The sequence below is a fragment of the Ursus maritimus genome, unplaced genomic scaffold (assembly GCF_017311325.1).
Source record: "Ursus maritimus isolate PB19 unplaced genomic scaffold, ASM1731132v1 scaffold_36, whole genome shotgun sequence".
NCBI lineage: Eukaryota > Metazoa > Chordata > Mammalia > Carnivora > Ursidae > Ursus > Ursus maritimus.
In genome coordinates, this window is record NW_024426230.1 from 175,848 (window position 1) to 191,024 (window position 15,177).

General features: G+C 40.2%; 1 protein-coding gene across 1 annotated transcript in view; it reads left to right on the top strand.

Moving 5' to 3' along the window:
* Nucleotides 1–15,177, top strand: part of CHD8 (chromodomain helicase DNA binding protein 8) — a 45,281-nt gene that overhangs the window by 655 nt on the left and 29,449 nt on the right. Inside the window, exons 2-5 of the mRNA XM_040620676.1 lie at nt 5,289–6,346; nt 7,215–7,586; nt 8,285–8,670; nt 10,017–10,131. Of these exons, the coding sequence (XP_040476610.1) occupies nt 5,504–6,346; nt 7,215–7,586; nt 8,285–8,670; nt 10,017–10,131 (1,716 nt within the window). The 5' untranslated portion in view covers nt 5,289–5,503. The remainder of the gene's footprint in view (nt 1–5,288; nt 6,347–7,214; nt 7,587–8,284; nt 8,671–10,016; nt 10,132–15,177) is intronic.

Sequence of the window (15,177 nt, forward strand, 5' to 3'; positions counted from 1 at the left end):
AGGAGGGCACCCTGGTAGCTCCCTCCGTCAAGTGCATGTACCTCATTTCCATTTTGGGGGCACCAGTTGCCTGAAATCTCCCCCCTCTGCTGTATGGGCCTTACTGGCACCAACCCCGGCAGTATGAGCAGGTAATGTACCCGGGTCCCCGCCACCCCCACCCCCAGTAGCGTTTCCCTCTCAATCAACCCCTCACTTCCTTACCTTTCCCCTTATCTTCTTTCATATGAGTACATAATTTCTGTAGTTTCCCCTTTGGTCCCTGAATATACGTACATGCTTTTAGCTTTCACAGTTGCCTTTTTACTTTCTCTGTTTATTCAGAAAGGCTCACTTTACCAGCCATGTTTGCCCCCAAATGTCCATACTCCCGACTGAGGTGTGAGTGCTTTTTCCTCTAGTAATTGGGAAAACAAAAACAGAGTAGCCACATATTTGGCAGTGAGAATGGTGAAGATAGAGAAAATGGCCTAGGATCTTGATCTTCTTGAGGAAATCTCTTGAGTGGCTCCAAGTTAATAGCTCCATTTCTTATGCTCTATGTCCTTCCATCCTGATCCCTTGCTGACCCTATATTGTGATTACATTCACCTTGGATGTTTATTTCCCATTTCTTTATAAGATCTGAGACACTTTGGGTCTTACAAATGTCTCCATGGTACAGTTTTTAAATTATTCTTTTTAAAAATTATGTTGGTGATTTTCATTTTAGGCCTTCTGATGATTTTATTTTCAAGGGATTTATCATTTAGATTAAGCTGCTTCTAACCATCTTGTGTTTCAACAACATGTGTTTTTGTCTGTCTTCAACTGAGCCTCTTGAAAGGATACAGTTTCCAATAACAAGATTTATACTTTGAAGTAAAATAGTTTGTTCTTTTCTGAATCTTTGAGCAGTTAGAGGTTAAGTGGGCATGGGTGGTACTTTCTGGAAGTGCATATTACAAAAAAAAAGTCAGTATTTGTCAATATGGCATTAGTTCATTATCTTCTAAGAGGGTGAACAGTACAGAGAAGTCTGGAAAACGGATGTCTGTAGTTCAGTTTATATAATTTCATCTATTGGACAGCTGGACTAATCTCTGTTGCCGTGTTTCTTGTCCATCATAAACAATAAACTATGATAAACTCCCTTTTGAGAGACCATAAGAAATCTTACCCTTCAATAGAGATGTTGATAACCCTTCCAATCCAGGCATGCTTCTCCACCCCCTTTCCTCAGTTGTCTTTTGCAGGTCCTCACTGGCCACAAAGATTTTGTTTAGTTTTACTGAATATAAATACCCTAAACAATGAGCTGTGTCTTCCTTTTCCATTTGATAAATATAAAATTATGACATTGAGTATGCACTTTTTTCTTTTTCTTTTTCTTTTTCTTTTTTTTTTTTTTTAGTATGCACTTTTAAACTACACATACCTTTCATCCCCCAGTTGAGAATCACTGCTTTGTTGAAAGATATGGGGAGATTGCAATGGAAAGTATAGTGTAGAATGAAAACAAAGTCCTTTATGATAAGACAGACATATTGTTATTGAAATGGGCAAGGGAAAGGAGACTGGTAAAATAAAAACAGGAGAGTTGGGATTTAATAGATTCCTTTAAAAAAAAAAAAGGAAGTATATCAAAGGTTGTAAATCTGCAGAAGAACATCAGTTTACACTTACTTCACGGAGAAGGAGTAGTTCCCCCTTTAAAACGTGAGATGAAAGTCTGTTACATAAATTGTTTAGCATTAACTGGCTTGTTATTCGGAAATTATAGATAGGTGGCCTTGGATTCTAACCTTAACTGGCTGCTATGTTTCATTTCTCCCCAACTCCCTCCCCCCAAGGTTTCTGTCATTTAAAATTATGGAAAGTGAATAAGTGCAGTCATCAAACTCTGTCTTTCCTTTTGAGCATATAAATGTATTTCTCTTTGGGGTAGTGGTAGGTCATGACTGGCTTTTCATTCTCATTATGAAAGAAGTCTGGTATGAGTTCTTTAGGCAATTGTTTTACTTGGGGATATCTAAGTGCTTCATGTATTTGAAGGCTTAATATCTATCTATCTATTTATTTATTTTAAAGATTTTATTTTTTTGACAGAGAGAGAGACCGCCAACGAGAGAGGGAACCACAAGCAGGGGGAGTGGGAGTAGAAGAAGCAGGCTCCCAGCGGAGGAGCCTGATGCGGGGCTCGATCCCAGGACCCTGGGATCACGCCCTGAGCCGAAGGCAGACGCTTAACGACTGCGACTGCGCCACCCAGGCGCCCCTATTTATTTATTTTTTTAAAGATTTTATTTATTTGAGAGAGCGCATGAGTGGGGGTGGGGGTGGGGGGAGGGGCAAAGGGACAGAGAGAAGCAGAGTCCACACTGAGCAGGGAGGGAGCTGGGCAGGGAGCTGGACGCTGGCTTGATCCCAGGATTCCGAGATCATGACCAGAGCTGAAGGCAGACACTTAACCGACTGAGCTACCCAGGCGTCCCTTAACATCTGTTTATTGTTACTACCAGCATTCGAACCATAGAAAGATAATTCATGTGATAGATGAGCTTGATAGAATAGGCCAGATGTGGATATAGCCAGGATGACCCACAAAATAGTATTGAAGAAAGAGGTATGATGGGAGAAGGTTTCATCTTTGAGAGTCAAGGACAACTTAAATATGGGAGTTAGAAAAGAATCAGGTGACTAGGATTAAAAAAATATGTACAAAATGAATTAGATCAGTAGAGGTGAGTTGATGCGAGGGGACTAAGAAGTGGTGAAACTTGGTGGTGTAGCATTAAGTCACTGGTGATGTTTTTAAATTATCAGGCCCAGACTGAACCGGAAAAGTAGAAATTTGGCCCAAAAATTGGGAAGGGAGATAAATGATAAATGCATTGATTGACCTTTAAAAACTACTCTTGAGTTGTGTGAGGGTAAGGAAATATTCCAGAAACTGTTAGCCTTGTTTCTCCCATGAAAAAATTGAAATTTCTCTGTGATATCAGGCTGCTAGGAATAAATAGCAGGTAGTGGAAAGGACAAAACCCCCCATGGAAGAAGAGGCAGGTTATAAACTATTATCAGCATAAATTTCCAGTTAGTGGAAACTTTTATTGTAGTTTTGTATGACACCTAATGAGATCTATTTAATGTAACTTCTGTGGCGGTAAGTATGAGATGAAAGATAATAGGTAGCCAAGTAGGGCATAGCTAGAAAAAAGCTGATGGTAGTGTTGAGGAAATTCATACAATTATTGAGTAGATTTTTGTTAAAGCAAGAAATATGTATAACTTTACTCATTGTCATTTGGAGCAACTTTGGGGCAGGAATTAGATAAAGAGGCTGGAATGAGCTGGTGGAATAGTTTAGCCAAACGTGGGAAGCCACATGGATCCTGGGGGAGATGTGAAGGGTATACAATTACTGAAGCAAGGAAGATCTTGTTTAGCATTGGTGGAGATGCCGTGTGTATTTTGTAATTTTGTTGTGCCAACTACTGATTAGTCTGTTCTCTTTATATCTGAGTTTCTGGGCTATTTACCCACATTTTATTGTTTCATAAGGATAACTGGAATAAGTTAAGGAAGGGAAAAAGTAATTTATGGGTTGTATGGAAAAGTCTTCAGTAAAGTCTGTACTCTGTCACTGACAAATTTCTTCTGTGGTGTCTTCTAAAAGTTAAGAGAAAAGGTCTTATCAAGCAGGGCTTTCCTGAATTGTCAAGTATAGACATCATATACAAAGAACTTTCATATTTTCGTATAGTTTAGTTATATGGTGGCGTACTCATAATTCCTTGTTTTAGTTTTTCCTTTTTCCGACATTTTCATGAAGTTAAATCCTCAGATGTGGTTTTAGTAAACATGCTTTCAGTTATTTGTAGGACAGTTTTTGAAGATGGGAAACTACTGTCTCATCTTAAAATCAGAGAGTACCATTTAGTTTTTATAAGGACTGAATGGTTCATTCCATATACTGCAAGCAAATACATTAATTCATTAAGTATTTTTTTGAGTAGCTACTGTGTATGTGATATCCTCCTGGTTCTTTAGGGATCCACAAATAACTAGGACATGGTTGCTACCATCCAGGAACTTTTTGTCTCTTGGGGAGGGAGCAGCTGGGCCACCATGCAGGGTTGTGCAGAGTGTGCATTGCACATACTCATTATCATCATCGATAATATGTTTAGTATGACAATTTTCCAGCAGATGGCAGACAAGCATCTTAAGTAGCAGGCAGCTTTTTATAATTGTACAAAGGAACCATTTGGGCCTTCAGAGAGTATGGACAAGAGACTGGTCATTTTACTAAAATATTAAGTATAAGTGCTTTAAAAAAGGTGCAGACAACACTGTGAGTATTTATGAGAGGACCAAGTCATCACAAATTGCTTTGCCGTGAAAGGGCAGAGGTTCAGGGCTCACATTTTGGAATAGAAGGAAGACCTTTGAAAGAGTAGGAAAGAGTTCAGCTGGGAGAGATGTTTGGAAGTGGGGGTGGGTGTGTTCTAGGCAGAAGCTACAGCATAATAGGCAAAGTCATGCAGATAGGAATCACATTAGGGGAACTGTGTAGTCTAGTTCGCCTGGTATGTAGGGTATATATAGGAAATGATGAGAAAAAAGGTTGGGAATATAAGTGGAACTAAAATGTACAAGTCTTTGAATTTCGTGCAAAGGAAGTTTTTGATCTCAAATATGAGAAAGGGGGAGGGGACTTAACAGAAATAGTATGTATGGGTTGATATGTTAGCTTGAATAAAGTTTGGGAAACTTCCTGGCTAAAATTACACTAAAGGTGTAGCAAGGATTGTATTGTGTGCTTGGTTAAAAATGGTTATTTTTGCCCGTAGTAAGTGAAAGCATCTAAAATACAAGGGAAATTTATGAAATGCAATGTATTCAGAAACCTTTATCTGCAGTCATTGAAATGCTACTGGTATATTGTTAAGTTCTGTCAGCTTAACCTGAAATAGAAGGTGAGTGAATGTTAAACTCCCTGATCTCTACTAAGAATGATAATTGTAAAAAGAAATGGACAGAGACAGCCAAGAGATCTTGACAGACAGACTTCAAAGTGTGTAGGTGTAAGAGCCCAAAAAGGGGTTTGGTTTATTTCTTTTATAGTTTAAGTTTGAAGCAAAAATGTGGGTGTTTTTTCTGCTGTGTCTCTGTCCTCAGATTACCTCACATTTCCGTCTTCTCATTATTTTGATGCCAGTTGATACTAAGGTAGTACCTAAGAAGGAGAAGTCTTCCTTGAGGTCACCAACTTTGCTTATTTTTCATTTGTCTTCTCACAACAGGAGTTTCACCATCTTCCTCTGAAGACCTAGCCATCTTGCTCCATGAAGGTCAGGACAATCTGACATGCACTTGTTTCTTGCCTCTTTACCTGAAGAGTAGTCCTCTTCCATTGTGTACATTTTTTTCTTAATAGGGGAGGGGAGGGGAGAGCCAGTACCCCCCCTCCCCTTCCCTCCCTAGACCTTGGGAAAGTACCCTCCATTGCTTTCCCAAGATGGCAGACCCCATCATGGATCTGTTTGATGACCCAAATTTATTTGGCCTGGACTCTCTGACTGATGACAGCTTCAACCAGGTCACACAAGACCCCATTGAGGAAGCCCTTGGACTGCCAAGCTCTCTGGACTCCTTGGATCAGATGAACCAGGATGGTGGAGGTGGTGATGTGGGGAATTCATCAGCAAGTGACCTGGTCCCCCCACCAGACGAGACAGCCCCCACAGAACTTCCCAAAGAATCAACAGCTCCAGCTCCAGAATCTTTAACTTTGCATGATTATACCACTCAGCCCGTCAGCCAGGAGCAGCCAGCCCAACCTGTCTTACAGACACCGACGCCAACATCAGGACTTTTGCAGGTCTCCAAGAGCCAGGAGATCCTGAGCCAAGGGAATCCTTTCATGGGTGTCTCTGCCACAGCTGTCTCCTCCAGTAGTGCTGGAGGACAACCACCTCAGTCAGCCCCTAAGATTGTTATCCTTAAGGCCCCACCAAGCTCCTCAGTCACTGGTGCCCATGTGGCACAAATTCAGGCCCAAGGTATCACCAGCACAGCTCAGCCCCTGGTGGCTGGCACAGCCAATGGTGGAAAAGTTACTTTTACCAAAGTGCTAACCGGCACTCCCCTTCGACCAGGTGTTTCCATTGTCTCTGGTAATACAGTGTTGGCCGCCAAGGTCCCTGGGAACCAGGCTACTGTTCAGCGCATTGTCCAGCCCAGCCGACCAGTAAAGCAGCTGGTCCTACAGCCAGTTAAGGGTTCAGCTCCTGCTGGAAACCCTGGGGCCACAGGGCCCCCACTGAAGCCTGCAGTTACACTGACCTCTACACCTACCCAGGTGACTTGAGTGAAAGGGGGAGGTGAATTTTGGTTTAGTAGAGGGCCCAGCAACTGTGTGAGAAGAGAGCACGAGACCTATGTCTAGGAAATCCTGTTTAAATTCTACCTTTGCTTCTTTAAAAAATCAGTTAGCATTGACAGCCGTGTACTTACTACTTTCTAGGTGGAGGCGTTAAGTTGACATATTTTTTGAGCTCTTGTTACATGTTTACACTGTGCCTAGCTGGTGGTGAACAAGACAGACACAGTCCCTGTCCTTACAGAGCTCATGGTCTTCCAGGAAGGCAGACAGTAAACAAGAATTCACAGTACTGTATGATATAAAGTTTTATGAGAAATACTGGATGCTATAGGAACAAAGAGTCATTATTTATTTATATTTGCAAGACTTACAGAAGCTATGTGTATATTTTCCCTGTTCTTATTACTGAGATTGTCCTCCTCCTCTATCCAGTGTAAAGGCTAGTTTCTATTTTAAGAGAGTAGGGGTTCTAGCCTCTGAATAAAGGGCCAAAAGAGTTCGTGGCGGAGGGGTGGTATTAAAATAAGGAGGGCCAGTGGAAAGAAGCTGCAAGGAGGTGGATTATAGACTTTCGTTCTCATAGACTGCCAGAAAATGGAATGACTACCTTAGAAGATAGCCTTCCATCAGGAGTTTGTCAGTAATAGGCCTGATAGCCGCTGGGCAGAGGTGTTACGGAGAAGACTCAATCAGGGCAGATAGGTGGTTAAACAAAATAAATTGTACTATATTTTCTGACACTCAGTTTTGATGGTTCTAGGATGAGGAAAACTGGTGTAAATATTTAAGAGTATATCATTCTTTAATGTTGCACCTCTCTCGCAATTTCCTTTCTTCACTCTAGGGTGAATCGAAACGCATCACCCTGGTCCTCCAGCAGCCACAGTCTGGAGGTCCCCAAGGACACCGGCATGTCGTTCTAGGGAGTCTACCAGGCAAGATAGTATTACAGGGCAACCAGCTGGCAGCCCTGACCCAAGCCAAGAATGCTCAGGGGCAGCCCGCCAAAGTAGTAACTATCCAGCTGCAGGTGCAACAGCCACAGCAGAAAATCCAGATCGTACCACAGCCGCCAGCATCGCAGCCGCAGCCGCCGCCACCGCCCTCAACCCAGCCAGTGGCTCTCTCCTCTGTGCAGCAGGCTCAGATAATGGGGCCAGCACAAAGCCCAGGACAGAGACTTTCAGTACCACTCAAGGTGGTGCTGCAGCCACAGGTAAGACTTCCACAGGTAGCCCCCTGTTGTCCCCCTCAGCAACCGCTCATTGTGGAGTGTGGGATCACTGGAGTCATGCCTCTGGACTGAGTGAAATACAGGTTTTTATTTCTTTTACCCGTGGAAACCTTGTTTTAATTATATGAAAAGATTTGAGGGTCATTGTTAGGTTTGGGATAAGAGGTGATTTATTTAATATTTGTCTTTGAGCTGTTTCATTTACAATCTTTTTCCAAATGTTGTGGAGTAAAAGTGATTGGCAATATTCTTTCATTTGAAAGATAAAGAAGTCCTAAAGAGGTCAAGTGATTATCACTCCTCCCACCCTTCCCACCCCTCGCCGAGATAAAGGTAGGCCAAGAGTAGAATTTGAATTTATTTACTTTTGGCCTTGAGATCAGGATTGCCCATAGAATAATGAAGATGTGTATTGACGTTAGGAGCATGGCTAAAGGATATTGAAGTTTGATTTGGCACGATTCTTGCATTTTATCGTCCCCTTCCCACTAAAAACAAAAAAAAAAAAACCACTTTTTTTTTTTTTTCCTGACGTGTCTAAGTTCAGTAAGACTTGATCTGAATCTAATTCTTGAGGAATTAGAGATGGAAAGTTTCTAGCCTATCTGCTTTCGAGCTAGGTTTTATTTAGGCTATTTAGCTACAAGCATGTTGAAATTTTAGTGTCTTTATTTCTGTAGGCTGGCTCTTCCCAAGGGGCCTCTTCTGGGCTCTCTGTAGTTAAAGTTCTAAGTGCCAGTGAAGTGGCAGCTCTGTCTTCACCAGCAAGCTCTGCTCCTCATACTGGGGGCAAGATAGGAATGGAGGAAAACCGCAGGCTGGAGCACCAGAAGAAGCAAGAGAAAGCCAATCGGATTGTAGCAGAAGCTATTGCTAGGGCCCGTGCCCGGGGTGAGCAGAACATACCTCGAGTCCTAAATGAGGATGAGTTGCCCAGTGTTCGGCCTGAGGAAGAAGGTGAGAAGAAACGCAGGAAGAAGAGCAGTGGGGAGCGGCTCAAGGAAGAAAAGCCAAAGAAGAGTAAAACGTCTGGTACCTCCAAAACTAAGGGCAAGAGTAAGCTGAAGTGAGTACCATCCTTTGCTGATTTGTTGGGACAGTGCACTTGTTTTTAAATTAGTGTTGAGGGCCACCTGGCTGGCTCAGTTGGTAGAGCATGCGACTCTTGATCTCGGGGTTTTAAGTTTGAGCCTCACACTGGATGTAGAGATGACTTAGGAAAGTAAACTCTTAAAAAAAAAATTAGTATTGAGAGGAACTACTTGGATTTTTTTTTAAAGTTGTATTTATTTGAGAGAGAGCAAGAGAGAGCAGGGGGAGAGGCAGAGCGAGAGAGTCTCAAGCTGACTCCGTGCTCGGTGCAGAGCATGATGTGGGGCTTGATCTCACGACTCTGAGATCATGACCTGAGCCAAAACCAAGATCAGACGCATGACTGGCTGCGCCACCCAGGCATCCCTAAGGATCTACTTGTATTTAGCAGCTACGTAGTTCACGGTGATCTGTCTATCACAGAAGATAGAAAGGCCTTTCTTTTTTTCTGTCCCAATGCTTATATGATTTGTTAAACAGAAGTGTGCAAAATTAGCATAGTTTGAAAGAGAAACAACAAGGCACAGGAAAAATAGCTAATTATTGAGTTGGGGGTTATGACTGTTCTTATATGTCTTCCTGATTTTCTATCACTAAAGTGTGAAAGAGATTTCTCACTATCCCCCTACCACTCACATCAGTAAAAGAGCTGTTGGAGGTGTGGCTCTCCTGTTCTTGCATCTCGTCTGTGAACTAGAGAAGATTGCAGCCACCGTTGTCCGGCCTAGAGCAGTGCTGGCAGAACCAGGACTTATCACAGTTGTCTTCTCTTTGCCTTCCATGTCTTATAGCCTCACTCCTTTCTCTCTAGCTTCTACCCCCTAGGATTCTTCAGGCTTTGTGGTGGAATTATAATAATGGTTTATATTTGGAGAGGATTTTTCAGCTTTAAAAAAAAAAAAAATTCATATCGCCTATCTTAGTTAATCCTCAGCAATTCTCAGGCCGGGTATTATCATCGGTGTTTATATTACAAATAAGGAAGCTAATGCCCAGCTAGTGACAGAACTGGAACTAAAGCGAGGCCTTGTAATTCTTGGGCCAGTATTCTGCTGTCTTATGCCACCTTCCGTCAGGTATTTGTGAGCACAGTAGTAGAAAGGATTTGTCAGATCAGGTGTAAAGGTCAGCCAGTGGCTTAGAAACCCGAATATCTTCTCTTTTTCAAACACCGTATTCCATAGCCGTGTGTCCTACTGACTGAAGAACTAGACACTTCTATTAGGAAGTTTCGTATATGATGGCTTAGATTAATTATATTTTTCTTCTCCTAAATGAATTTGGCCCTCACTGAAAATGAATTTGGTTTTTCCTTTTTAGCACCATCACCCCTGTGGTGGGTAAGAAGAGAAAACGTAATACCTCATCTGATAATTCAGATGTAGAAGTCATGCCTGCCCAGTCACCCCGGGAAGATGAAGAAAGCAGCATTCAGGTAAAAGGATCCTGAAAGAACTTAGAAAAATCAAGTTTAATTCTGACAGACAACCCGGGAATAGATACGAGAGACTGTAAGCCTATGCACATTTCAACAATTTTTCTAAAAGAGAGGTAGGCCTAAAAGGTAAAAGAGGTGGCACCTGGTCATGGTTGTATCTTTTAAATTTTTGGTTTTTTAGGCAAAAAGCATATTACTATACTATACTGTACAATAGCAGTAGTCCTTTTCTGAAATTCCAGTGTTCCGAAAACTAAGCAAGTATGAAATTAATGCTTCATGGTTGTTGTTATGGCTGTGTCCGTACTTTGGTCTCTCTTAGAACTGTCCGTCTGTCCCTTTGCCTTACCTTTTCTACACTTCAGGGTTCCGACTCTGTGAACTGGGTGCTTAGGCACAATGTTTTTTCCTACCTTTTGAAGATGAGAAACACTAGAAGAGAATAAAAGAAGCTGGACCAGAAGAAGTTTAGTCCTCTGTCTCTGATTGTTGCTTTACGGTACCACTTTTGGCTCTGGTTTCCAACCATACAGAGGATCTGGTATTAAGATTTGGGAGACCCATGGTACTTCTAAGTAGCACTATGGGCTTGGCCAATTTACTTACCTACTGTGTCTGAATTTTTCCTTGGTAAATGGAGGCTTGTACTAAACAAGCCTTAAGTGCTTCTCTAGCTATTAATACTCAGAAATGCATCCCCTCTTGCTTGATATACATTCAGTACATTGGCAAACTGATACTTGGGTTTTTCTGCGGAAATTAACATATGAGAGTAGACAAGATACAATACAATTGAAAAGGAAAGTGAGGCAAAAATTAGATTTAACAGACATTAGAGATAGTATGAAATAATAATTACTAGAAGTGTGGAATTAGAGAAGAAATAACAATAAAGATAAGAGAGTCTAGAAATATATTCAAATGGTTGTGAAAATTTAGTATATGAATTAAAATGCCATTTTATTTTATTTTATTTATTTTTTTTTTTAAAGATTTATTTATTTATTTATTTGACAGAGATAGAGACAGCCAGTGAGAGAGGGAACACAAGCAGGGGGAGTGGGAGAGGAAGAAGCAGGCTCATAGAGGAGGAGCCTGACGTGGGGCTCGAACCCGGAACGCCGGGATCACGCCCTGAGCCGAAGGCAGACGCTTTAACCGCTGTGCCACCCAGGCGCCCCTAAAATGCCATTTTAAATCTATGGAAAGAAAGAATATTTAATAAATTATGTTAGGACAACATCTAAGAAAAAAATAAAACTGGATTTCTTGTGTCACTCCTTAAACAAATACTAGTTTAATCGAAGGTCCAAATGTAAAACTTGAAATCATGAACTTCCTGTAAAACATGGGTGAATTTTTAAAATAATTATCAAGTAGGGTAGATCTTTCTAAGGGGGTATTAAAATACAGAAGTCATAGGGGCGCCTGGGTGGCACAGCGGTTAAGTGTCTGCCTTCGGCTCAGGGCGTGATCCCGGCGTTCTGGGATCGAGCCCCACATCAGGCTCCTCCGCTATGAGCCTGCTTCTTCCTCTCCCATTCCCCCTGCTTGTGTTCCCTCTCTCGCTGGCTGTCTCTATCTCTGTCAAATAAATAAATAAATAAAATCTTTAAAAAAACATAAAATTCAGAAGTCATAAAGGGAAAGATTGATACGTTTGACTATAAAAATTATGCACATATAACAAGAAAAATTCTACAAATAACATAGTGGTTAAGAGCATAAACTCTGGAGCAGGAATTCCTTGGTTCTCGCCTTAACTCTACTATTTACTAACATTTTCACTTCAGGCAAGCTTGTTTAACCTCTTGGTGCTCCAGTTTCCTTATCTCTAAAATACATATAATGTCTACCAAGTAGGGTGGTTAGGAGAATTAAATGGAAGCATTTATAAAGCACATAGGACAGTGCTTAGCTAATGGTAAGAGAACATAGAGTTATATATGTGTATGTTAAAATAAAGGGTTAAATAAAGTGTTAAATAATTAAAAGACAAATTGAAGGCAAGTCTTTGTAATACAAAAAATACAAATTTTTAAAAGGCGGTGTATTAGTTTACTAGGGTCGCCATAATAAAATGCCACGGGTTCTGTGGCTTAAACAGCAGCAGTTTGTTGTATCACAATTCTGAAGGCTAGAAGTCCAGGATCAAGGGGTCAGCAGGTTTGGTTACCTCTGAGACCTCTCTCCTTGGCTTGTAGAAGGCTGCTTTCTTACTGTGTCCTTACGTGGTCTTTTCTCAGTGCATACATCCCCGGTGTCTTTCTGTGTGTCCACATTTCCTCTTATAAGGATACCATTCAAGTTGAATTAGGGCTCACCCTACCAGCCTCATTTTAACTTAATCACCTCTAACCCTGTCTCCAAATACAGTCACGTTCTGAGGTACTAAGGATTAGGGTTTCAACATAAGAATTTTGGGGGATTGGGGCGCTTTGGTGGCTCAGTCTGTAAAGTGTCTGCCTTTGGCTCAGGTCATGATCCGGGACTTCTGGGATTGAGCCCTGTGTTGGGCTCCCTGCTTGCTGGGGAGTCTGCTTCTCCCTATCCCTCTGCCCTCCCCCCCCGCTCATTCTCTCTCTCTCTCTCTCTCTCCCTCTCTCTCTCAAATAAATAAATAAAAATCTTAAAAAAAAAAAGGGGGGTATAATTCAGCCCATAAGTGGTAATGCCAGCATTGACAGTGGAGTTAAGGAACAGACACTTTTCATGCAGTTGAGGGGAGTGTTGAGACAATCTTTTTGGTGAGTCAATATTTCAATATGTAACAAAATTTAAAATGTCAATGCCCTTGGACTCAATGATTCTGCACCTAGGAAACTGTCAAAAGTATGTAATGATGCATATGTATTGCAGCAATATTTGCAATAGCAGAAGTGTCCAAAAATTCAGTGTCCATAGGGGAGAAATAGTTAATAAAATTCTGAAAATCCATGCAATAGAATACTACATGGCAATTAAAAACAACAAAGTAGAGGGGCACTTGGCAGGCTCAGTCAGAGAGTATGTGACTCTTGATCTTGGGATCACGAGTTCAAGCCCCACATTGGGTGTAGATTACTAAATTAATTTACTAAAAAATTACTAAAAAAGAGATTACTAAAAAAATAAAAATTAAAAATAATAAAAAATAAGTAACTGCAAGTGTATACTGTTCATGGACATATGGATTGTTTCCCATTTGGAGCTATTATGAATAAGGCTGCAGTGAACAGTCTTAGTACTTCTTGGACACGGGTTTTCATTTCTCCTAGCTAAGGAATAGGATTGCTAGACCATAGGGCAGTTACACATATAAACATTGTAACTCTGTAAGAATCTGTCAGCTTCCAAAGTGATTGTGTCATTTTACACTTTCAGCGATAATGAGAGTTCCAATTCCACATCTTCAGTATTTGGTTTTGTCAATTACCTATTCTTTTTAAATATTTCTATAGTATTCCATATTTTGACTATACCATAATTTGTTTAACTAGTCCTGTATTGATGGGCATTAAGGTTATCTCTGGTCTTCTACTACTACAAGTAATGCTACAAAGATTTGCATAAATGTGCAGATTTGTCTGTAGGATAATATCTTTGAAGTGGAATTTCTGGACCAAAGGGTTTTGTCAATTTTTCTTTTATAGAGGTTATGCACATGTGTACTCTGACCAACAATGTATGTACAAGTTCCTATTTCAATATTTGATCAGACTTTCTGAATTTTACCTGTGAGGTGCAAAAAAACACAAAAAGTATCTCAGTTTAGTTTTCATTTGTAATTACTGATTTTATTATGAGTGTGAGCATCTTTTTACATTTAAAGCCATTTATGTTTTTTTCCTACTGTCTATTCATGATATTTGCCCATCTTTCTGTTGTGTTGTGGATCTTTTTCTTAATTATTCAAAAGAACTCTATGCTTAGGAAATGGATTATTTGTTTTCCCCCTCACTTTGTTATTTGTCTCAACTTTGTTATGATATGTAAATATCTTAAATTTTTCGCAAGGTAAAATTGATCAATTTATTAGAGATATCTTTCCTACTTCGAGATTATAAAAAATTCTTCCACCCTTTCTTTTAGAAATGTTACGTCTTTTTAAAAAAATTTTTTTAAGGTTTATTTAATTTATTTGTCAGAGAGAGAGAGAGAACACACAAGCAGAGGGAGGCAGGCAGAAGGAGAAGCAGGCTTTCCACTGAGCAAGGACCCCGATGCGGGACTTGGTCCCAGGCGTACGCTTAACCGACTGAGCCACCCAGGCGTCCCTTTCTGAAGATTTTTAAAAAGATTTTTGAAATCTTTTATTTTTATGTAATTTAGTTTCTTTCAACCTCTAGATGGCTAGCCATTTGTTTCCAAACCCATTTATAGAATAATCTACTTTTCCCTCACTGATTAGAACTGCTATTTTTATCATGTTCTATATCCAATACTTAAATAAGTATTTTAGTCTATATTTGGACATTGACCTGTTTATCTTTTCTTGGAGAGGTACCAACATTTGTTAATTAGTATAGCTCTTTAGTGTCCTTAATATCTGGTAAGGCCAAGCACACTTTTCCTGTTTTTCCTGGTTATTCTTTTTTTTTTTTTTTTTTTTAATGATTTTTTATTATATTATGTTAGTCACCATACAGTACATCCCCGGTTTCCGATGTAAGGCTCGATGATTCATTAGTTGTGTATAACACCCAGTGCACCATGCAATACGTGCCCTCCTTACTACCCATCACCGGTCTATCCCATTCCCCCACCCTTTCCTGGTTATTCTTAAGTGTTTATTTCTCTCTTTGAATTTTGCGATCAGCTTATCTAATTAAAAAGTTGTGTTAATTTTATTTTGTCATACTTATGTAATGTATATAGTTAGAATTAAGTCATCTTATTGCAGGACAATGTATTTTATTATTTATTCAAGTCTTCTTTAAGTCTTCCTGGAGTGTTTTAAAGTTTTCTTCATACAGATTTTATGTACTTCTTACTAAATTTAATTCTTCAGATAAGTAATATTTTTGTTTTCATATATAGAATTCTTTTTCTCTTTCTTTCTTT